Source organism: Oxyura jamaicensis (assembly GCF_011077185.1).
Source record: "Oxyura jamaicensis isolate SHBP4307 breed ruddy duck chromosome 5 unlocalized genomic scaffold, BPBGC_Ojam_1.0 oxy5_random_OJ130, whole genome shotgun sequence".
Taxonomy (NCBI): Eukaryota; Metazoa; Chordata; class Aves; order Anseriformes; family Anatidae; genus Oxyura; species Oxyura jamaicensis.
In genome coordinates, this window is record NW_023303899.1 from 11,622 (window position 1) to 19,037 (window position 7,416).

The window sequence follows — 7,416 nt, forward strand, 5'->3', positions numbered from 1 at the left end:
TGGGGAGACCCTACAATAACCAATGAGCATGGGGAGACCCTACAATAACAAATGAGCATGGGGAGACCCTGTGATAGCAAATGAGCATGGGGAGACCCTACAATAGCAGATGGACATGGGGAAACCCTACAATAACAGACCGGTATGGGGAGACCCTGTGAGGAAACACCATCACTGGGTAGACCCTACAATAACAAAGCAGAGTGAGGGAGACCCTGCCATAACAAACATGGGGAGACTCTCCCATGACACATGGCCCTGGGAAGGGTCCACGAGGACAAGCTGGGCCCTCAGGAGATACCGTGTGACAACGCAGTGTGTAATAGCCACTGCTGCCCTGTCACCCCCCAACACCATCGAGTGGTCTGACAGCAACAGATGCCACAGTAACAGCAGCAACCCTACAATAACACAGCCCATGTAGCGCCCGAGACCCCCCAGTAACTGCAGCGATCCTACAGCAACACAGCTTATGTAGTCATGTAGTGCCCAAGAGCCCCCTTACTGGGGGGGAATAGAGACCCTAAAAAACACACAGCCCATGTAGCACCTGAGACCCCCCAGTAACAGCAGTGACCCTACAATAACACAGCCCATGTAGCACGTTACCATGTTACCATGTAACAACCCCGGTAGCAGCAGTGACCCTACAATAACACACAGCCCACATAGCACCCTAGACCCCCGAGTAACAGCAGTGGCCCAACAATAACACAGCCCATGTAGCACCCTAGACCCCCAGTAATAGCAGAGACCCTACAATAACACACAGCCCACGCAGTGCCCCAGACCCCCGGTAGCAGCAGTGACCCTACAATAACACACAGCCCCAGACCCCCAATAAAGGCTGTGGAGCACCGGGGCCGTGTCGCTGTCCCACTTTCTGAGATTTCCCCTCCCCGGGCCCCCCGGCGGGCCCCCCCCGGGCCATGGCTGACATTTGGGGCCGACCCCTGCCCTTTGCGGGGCCAGCCCGACACCCGAGCCGCCGCGGGGGCGTGGCCTCGGGGAGGGGGGCGGGGCCTCGGCGAAGGGGGCGGGGCCGCGTGCCGGACTACATTTCCCGTGGTGCCCCGCGGCGGGGATGCCGGGGTCCCCCCGTGACGCGGGGGCGGGGCGGGGCGGGGCGGGTGCGGCCGTGGCCGTCCCGGTGCGGCGCCGCCATGGCGGGGGTGTTCGACATCGACCTGGAGACCGAGGAGGGCAGCGACGGGGAGGAGCCCGAGCTGGGCGCCGTGAGCCGGGCCGGGGGCTGTCGGGAGAACCGGGAACGGGGGCGGCTGGGAGCCTCGGGGCCGGGGCCGGTTGGGCGCGGGGCACCGGGACGGGGGCACCGGGACTGGCGGGGGACAGGGGAGCGGGGACGGGACGGCGGAACCGCACCGGGAATGGGGGCGGCGGTACCGGGACTGGCGGGGGACGGGGGAGCGGGGGGGGGGGACAACGGGGACCGGGACCCGGTGGGGCACCGGGACGGGCTGGGGACGGGGGCACCGGGACGGGCTGGGGACGGGGCTGAGCACCGGGACAGGGCCGTGCTGGGGCGGGACGGGGAGGTGCACCGGGGCCGGTCAGCGCTGGGGACAGGGGGCGGGGGGACGGACGGGCGGAGCGGGGGACGGGCGGGCAGCGGGAGGGGGACCCCCGCCCTGGGCGGGCACCGACGCGGCGTCCCCCCGCAGGAGATGGAGCTGGAGCCCCGGGGGAACGGCCTGGAGTAAGTGCGGGATGCCGGGGGGGGCGCCGGGGGCCCCGTCCCCGCTCACCGCCCGTCCCCGCAGGCCCGTGGGGCACTACGAGGAGATCGAGATCTCCGAGAGCAGCGTCAACAACGGCCCCGAGCACATCGGCCCCCACTGCTTCGAGCTGCTCCGCGTCCTGGGCAAGGGCGGCTACGGCAAGGTGGGGGGGCTGCCCCCCGGCAGCCAGCGCCGGGACCCCGGGGCTCGGGGGGGGCTGCTCCCGAGCTGCCTCCCCACCACCACCACCGCTCCCCAGGTCTTCCAGGTCCGCAAAGTGCAGGGCACCAACACGGGGAAGATCTTCGCCATGAAGGTCCTGAAGAAGGTAGCGCGGCCCCCAGCGTGCCCCCGCCGCCAGCACGGCTCCCCCTCACCGCCCCCTTCCTCCTCCTCCTCCCTCCCCCCCAGGCCAAGATCGCCTGCAACGCCAAGGACACGGCGCACACGCGGGCCGAGCGGAACATCCTGGAGGCCGTCAAGCACCCCTTCATCGTGGACCTCATCTACGCCTTCCAGACGGGCGGCAAACTCTACCTCATCCTGGAGTGCCTCAGCGGTGCGGGCGGCGGGGCTTCGGGCCGGGGGGGGGACACGGGGTGGGACAGAGCCCGGTGAAGGCTCAGGGGTGCCCCGGGGCCGTGCCTTGCAGGCGGGGAGCTCTTCATGCAGCTGGAGCGCGAGGGCATCTTCCTGGAGGACACCGCCTGGTAGGGACGGCTGACTTTGGTGTATCGCGGCCTGCCCCCCCCCCCCCCCCCCCGGGGGGGGGGGGCCGGGGGGGCCCCCGGGGGCCCCCCCCCCCCCCCCCCCCCCGCCGCAGCTTCTACCTTAGCGAGATCACGCTGGCGCTGGGCCACCTGCACTCCAACGGGATCATCTACCGCGACCTCAAGCCGGAGAACATCATGCTCAACAGCCAGGGTGGGCAGGGGTCGGGGGGGGCCGGGGGGGGCAGCGGGCTGGGGGCTGACTCCTCTCCCTGCCCCCCCCCCCCAAGGGCACATCAAGCTGACGGACTTTGGGCTGTGCAAGGAGTCCATCCACGACGGGGCCGTCACCCACACCTTCTGCGGCACCATCGAGTACATGTGAGCCCGATGGGATGGGGGGGGGGGAGAAAGGGGGTGGGGGGGCCCCGTGCCCAGGGGGCCCCCCCCCCCCCCCCCCCCCCCCCCCAGGGCCCCCGAGATCCTGGTGCGCAGCGGGCACAACCGGGCGGTGGACTGGTGGAGCCTGGGCGCCCTGATGTATGACATGCTCACCGGATCGGCAAGTTGGCCTCCTGCTCAGGGACTGGGGGGGTAGGGGACAGTTCGGGGGGAGGGGGGCTTAATCGCTGCCACCCCCTCCCCTCGCAGCCCCCTTTCACGGCTGAGAACCGCAAGAAAACCATCGACAAGATCCTGAAGGGGAAGCTCGTGCTGCCGCCCTACCTGACGCCTGATGCCCGTGACCTGCTCAAAAAGGTGCCTGAGCCCCCCCCCGCCCCCTGGTACCCCCTGCCTGGGGGGGCAGCACTGGAACACCCCCCTGGGGGGAGCACTGGAACACCCCCTTGCCCCTTCTCTTCCAGTTCCTCAAGAGGAACCCCAGCCAGCGGGTCGGGGGGGGGCCCAGGCGATGCAGCCGACGTGCAGGTAGGAGTGGGGCAGGGGAGAGGTGTCACCAGTGATGCCCCCCCCCGTAACCTCCCTCTCCCCGCTCCTCCTGCAGAAGCAGCCCTTCTTCCGCCACATCAACTGGGACGACCTGCTGGCCCGCAGGCTGGACCCCCCCTTCAAACCCTGCCTGGTACTGGGGTGGGGGGAGGCTTGGGGGGGGGGCAGCTCTGTTTCCTCCTGGCGGGGGGCGGGGGGGCGGCGTCAAGAGCAGCCGCATCCCCGCAGCAGTCGGAGGAAGACGTCAGCCAGTTCGACACCCGCTTCACCCGCCAGACGCCCGTGGACAGCCCAGACGACGCGGCCATCAGCGAGAGCGCCAACCAGGCCTTCCTGGTACCGGGGGGGCACCGGGAGGGGTGGGCTGGGGGTCCCTGACCCGCCCCCCCTGATGTGCCCCCTCTCCGTGCAGGGCTTCACCTACGTGGCCCCCTCGGTGCTGGAGAGCATCAAGGAGGGGTTCTCCTTCCAGCCTAAGGTGCGCTCCCCCCGGCGCCTCAACAGCAGCCCCCGCACCCCCGTCAGGTACCTGTGCTGGGGGGGGGGAGGCACTGGGGAGGAGGGGATGCAGCGTGCTCCCCCTCACCGCCTTCCCCCCCCACAGCCCCGTGAAGTTCTCCCCCTTCGAGCCCTTCAAGCCGGGGGCAGCAGCAGCAGAGCCCATGGAGCTGGGGCCCAGCCTGCCCCCCCCGCCCGAGGGCACGGCCCCCCTGCCCATCAAGACTGCTGTGGGCACCAAGAAGGCCAAGGGGGGGCGCGGGCGGGTGCCCAGGTAGGGGGGGCGGTGGCGGGGGGGACGCCCGCAGGGGGACGCGCCACCGGGTGAGGAGGGGCCCGGCGCGGTGCCGGGGCCGGGGGGGGCCCCGTCCCGGTGCTGGCCGCGGGGCGAGGGGGGGCCCTGCGGAGCTGCTGGTGCTGGCACGGCAGGGGGGCTCCGGCACTGCCCCCCGCCCCCGTGCTGCTGCCGCCGGGGGGGGTCCGGGCCGTGGGGCTGTGCCCGCGGTGGTGGGGCGAGTGCCAATTAAAGCATTGATCAGGCCTGGCTGCCCTCTGCTTGGGGGGCTGGGGGGGCGCCCCTGCTATCTGCATGGCCACGCCCCCTCTTCTACATAGCCACGCCCCCACCTCCAGGCCCCACCCCTTCTCACCACCTCCCTGCTGTCGCCATGTGCTGCTCCCCTTTGCCCCTCCCCTTCCCCAGGCCACGCCCCCTCGGGGCTCCTCCCACCGCCCCCACGCCCCACCCCCTTCGCCAAACCACGCCCCCAGGAGTGGCAACGTCTTTTTATTGGTCAGCGGCAGGCCCACACAGCCAATCGCGTGGCTCTGCTGGGGCTTGGGGTGGGCATGCCTGTGGGTGGGGGCGGTGACGTCAGAGGGCGGTGACGTCAGAGGGCGGTGACGTCAGAGGGCGGTGACGTCAGAGGGCGGTGACATGTGGCCGCGTGTCCCCCCAGGCGGCCGTCCCCGAGAAGGCGTGCATGTCACTGAGCAGTGCCTCAGCACTGCCGCCCAGCGCCTGCGGCACGCCCGGGGGGCTCTGCTCAGCCTCCAGCGGGGCCGCGGCCTCCTCCTCTTCCTCATCATCGTCCTCCTCATCCTCCTGCTCCTTCTGCTCCTCCTCCTCCTCCTCGTCCTCCACCTCCTCGTCCTCCTGCCGCCGCTGCTGCTGGGCCCACGGCATCAGCTCTTCCTCCTCGGCCGGCGGGGCCGCGTCCTCGTTCCCATCCCCGGGGGGCTCGGCGAGGCCCTCCCGTCCCTGCAGCTGGTGCCAGCGGCCCCGCAGCAGCGCCAGGGCCTGGCGGCCCATGGGCCGGGGGTGGTAGCGGCCGTCCGAGAGGCGGCAGAGGTGGTGCCAGGCTAGGGCCAGCCCCACGGCCAGGCACAGCAGCAGCCCCAGCAGGGCCCCCACCAGCCGGTCGTTGCGGCTCCCCACCGGCTCCCCCGCTGCCGCCAGCCCTGCCAGCACCAGCAGCAGCGGCGGGGCCGGCGGGCACCGCGCTCCAGCCTGCGGGGACAGGGCAGGGGTCAGCCCCCAGCGGGGATGCGGGGCAGGGCCGTGCAGAAGGGCAGGGGCTGGTGCCGGGGCAGGTGCCCCGTGACGGGAAGCTGCGGTCGGCAGCAGCTGCAGCACCTGCAGCAGCAGGCCGGGCTGCCCCCGCAGCAGCCCCAGACAGCCCCCAGCAGCCCCAAACAGCCCCCAGCGATCCCCAGCCCTGTAGCACAACCCCCCCCCAGCGCCTGCCCAATGCCCCCCCAGCCTGGCGCCCCCAGCCTCCACCTCCCCCCCCCCCAAGTCTACCCCCCAAGCACTTGAACCGCAGCACAGCCCGGCCCTGTTGTCACCCATCCCCAAGAGCTGACTGCCCCTCCCAGGCAGGGGAAAGGGTACTACCCCAGGGCCCCATCACTGCTGCCCCCCCCCCAACTCCGGGACAACACAGACTGAATTAGAACGAAGCATGGACCCCTCCACCCCAAACTTAACCAAGGGGACAAGCAGGAGTTGATGCTCATGGCTGGGGACATGGGGGGGGGGGGGTGCAACCCCCCCCCCCCCCCCCCCCAGGTTCACTCCCAGTCTGCTCCATGCCAACCCCCCCGTGTTTTTTGGGCGCTCACCATCGCTGGGTGCTGCTGGAGCAGGTCCTGGTGCCGCAGGCGCAAGCGGTGCTGGGGGGGCCCCCCCGTGCTTCCTGTCTCCCCCCCCCCAGCAGCGGATGTATCGATGCGGGGGGAGGCGGGTGCTGTCCCCATCCCCCCCCTGCCTACCCGAAATGGAAAGGGCCCCGGAAACCCAGGGTGGTGCATGAGATATGGGGGAGTACTGCCTGTGCCCAGTGCCCCAGCGAGGCTCGGGGGGCTCCAGTGTTGTCCCCCCACACACACAGGCCTGGGGCCACCAACCCCCCTCAGTGCCCTGACTTATGGGGGCCCTGATGCCCCCTCCCTGCCCCTGCAGCTTGAGCTGCTCCTGCTGTCCCCATTCCCTGCTCAAGCTTGTGCTAAAAACCCCTGCACCTTGCACCACCCCCGTGCTACCTGCAGAGGGAGGGGGCCATGCACACAGCCTGGGGGAGCTCCAGCACACCCCAGCTCCACTCCTCCCCCCGGCAAACCCATAGTGAAATCCCCATAACCGTCACAGTGCCCCCCCCCTCCCAAACCCCTCTGCCCCCGCTCTTAGGCTCACCCGGCACCTTTCTTATAAAGACCTTTATTTGGAGTGAAAATATAGATTTTGACCCTGCCCTGTAGGGAGAACAAAGAGGGGGGGGAGAGCCCCACACTATAGGGGGGGATGATCCCGTGGTCGTGGGGCACATGCTGTAGCCCCATGGGAAGAAGGGACAACCCCGCCCCACCCTGGGGACATGGGAGAGTTGGGGGGGGGATGCAGGGCTTAGTATTTGATCCCAGAGACCCCCCCGGCCCTCGGGGGGAGCTGTGGGGAGGGGGTAGTGGTCCAGAATCCGGGGGCAGCACCCAGTAAGGCAGCGGGGTCAGGGAGGGGAGCGGCCGGACAGACAAAAGGGGAGAGATGGATGGACAGACAGCCCCAGGGGGAGGGGGGGAGGTCTGGGGGGGGCCCTGGGGCAGCGGTGTGGTCCCTGGCTGTGTGCTGGGAGGAACGGGGGGGGGGCAGCCCCGGCCGCGTGCCCCGGGCCGGGGGTGCCCTAGACGTGCCCGTTCTCCAGGCGGCTGAGCTGCTCCTCCAGGCGGGTGATGCGCTGGCCCTGCTCCGCCACCAGCGCCCGCAGCGCCGCCACCTCCTGCAGCACCTCGTCCAGCCGCCCGCCCGCCTGCACGCAGCCCGGGTCACCGGCCGCGCCCCGCGAGGCCCCGCCCCCTTCCCGCGAGGCCACACCCCCACCCACAGATGCCCTGCCCCTCCCCCGAAGCCCCGCCCCCCCTCCAGCCTCCCCCAATGCCCTACAAAGGTGTCCCCGCCCCCTCCCCAGAGGCCCCGCCCCCCTCCCCAGAGGCCCCGCCCCCCTCCCCAGAGGCCCCGCCCC

At 70.7% G+C, this 7,416-nt stretch overlaps 4 protein-coding genes across 4 annotated transcripts in view; 2 read left to right on the forward strand and 2 right to left on the reverse strand.

Moving 5' to 3' along the window:
* CARNS1 (carnosine synthase 1) overlaps positions 1 to 861 on the forward strand; it is a 7,311-nt gene extending 6,450 nt beyond the window's left edge. The window contains exon 10 of the mRNA XM_035311559.1: positions 1 to 861. This exon is cut by the window's left edge and continues 1,664 nt beyond it. The gene's annotated coding sequence lies outside the window, so the exon portion shown is untranslated.
* A 243-nt stretch (positions 862 to 1,104) lies between these two features.
* RPS6KB2 (ribosomal protein S6 kinase B2) lies at positions 1,105 to 4,211 on the forward strand. The gene is given in 16 exon segments (XM_035311556.1): positions 1,105 to 1,235; positions 1,683 to 1,717; positions 1,782 to 1,902; positions 1,999 to 2,067; positions 2,151 to 2,298; positions 2,392 to 2,449; positions 2,563 to 2,663; positions 2,740 to 2,830; positions 2,921 to 3,011; positions 3,101 to 3,208; positions 3,316 to 3,345; positions 3,347 to 3,379; positions 3,456 to 3,533; positions 3,629 to 3,736; positions 3,813 to 3,925; positions 4,005 to 4,211. Coding segments are annotated over 16 exon segments (1,428 nt in total). The 5' UTR covers positions 1,105 to 1,163; the 3' UTR covers positions 4,177 to 4,211.
* A 458-nt stretch (positions 4,212 to 4,669) lies between these two features.
* Positions 4,670 to 6,249, reverse strand: PTPRCAP (protein tyrosine phosphatase receptor type C associated protein). Its single transcript, XM_035311558.1, has 2 exons — positions 6,023 to 6,249; positions 4,670 to 5,408 (listed from the first exon to the last, which is right to left on the reverse strand). Exons 1-2 carry the CDS (start codon positions 6,209 to 6,211, stop codon positions 4,821 to 4,823), a joined length of 777 nt encoding a protein of 258 aa, XP_035167449.1. The 5' UTR covers positions 6,212 to 6,249; the 3' UTR covers positions 4,670 to 4,820.
* A 349-nt stretch (positions 6,250 to 6,598) lies between these two features.
* The window catches only part of CORO1B (coronin 1B), a 3,251-nt gene continuing 2,433 nt past the window's right edge, over positions 6,599 to 7,416 (reverse strand). Inside the window, exon 10 of the mRNA XM_035311557.1 lies at positions 6,599 to 7,203. Coding sequence (XP_035167448.1) covers positions 7,078 to 7,203 — 126 coding nt within the window. The 3' untranslated portion in view covers positions 6,599 to 7,077. The remainder of the gene's footprint in view (positions 7,204 to 7,416) is intronic.

Coding starts and splice junctions, on each gene's coding strand:
- PTPRCAP (XM_035311558.1), bottom strand. CDS start 6,211: ATGCACCACCCTGGGTTTCCGGGGCCCTTTCCATTTCGGGTAGGCAGG. Junction 5,409..6,022: donor TCCAGCAGCACCCAGCGATG/GTGAGCGCCCAA, acceptor CTGTCCCCGCAG/GCTGGAGCGCGGTGCCCGCC.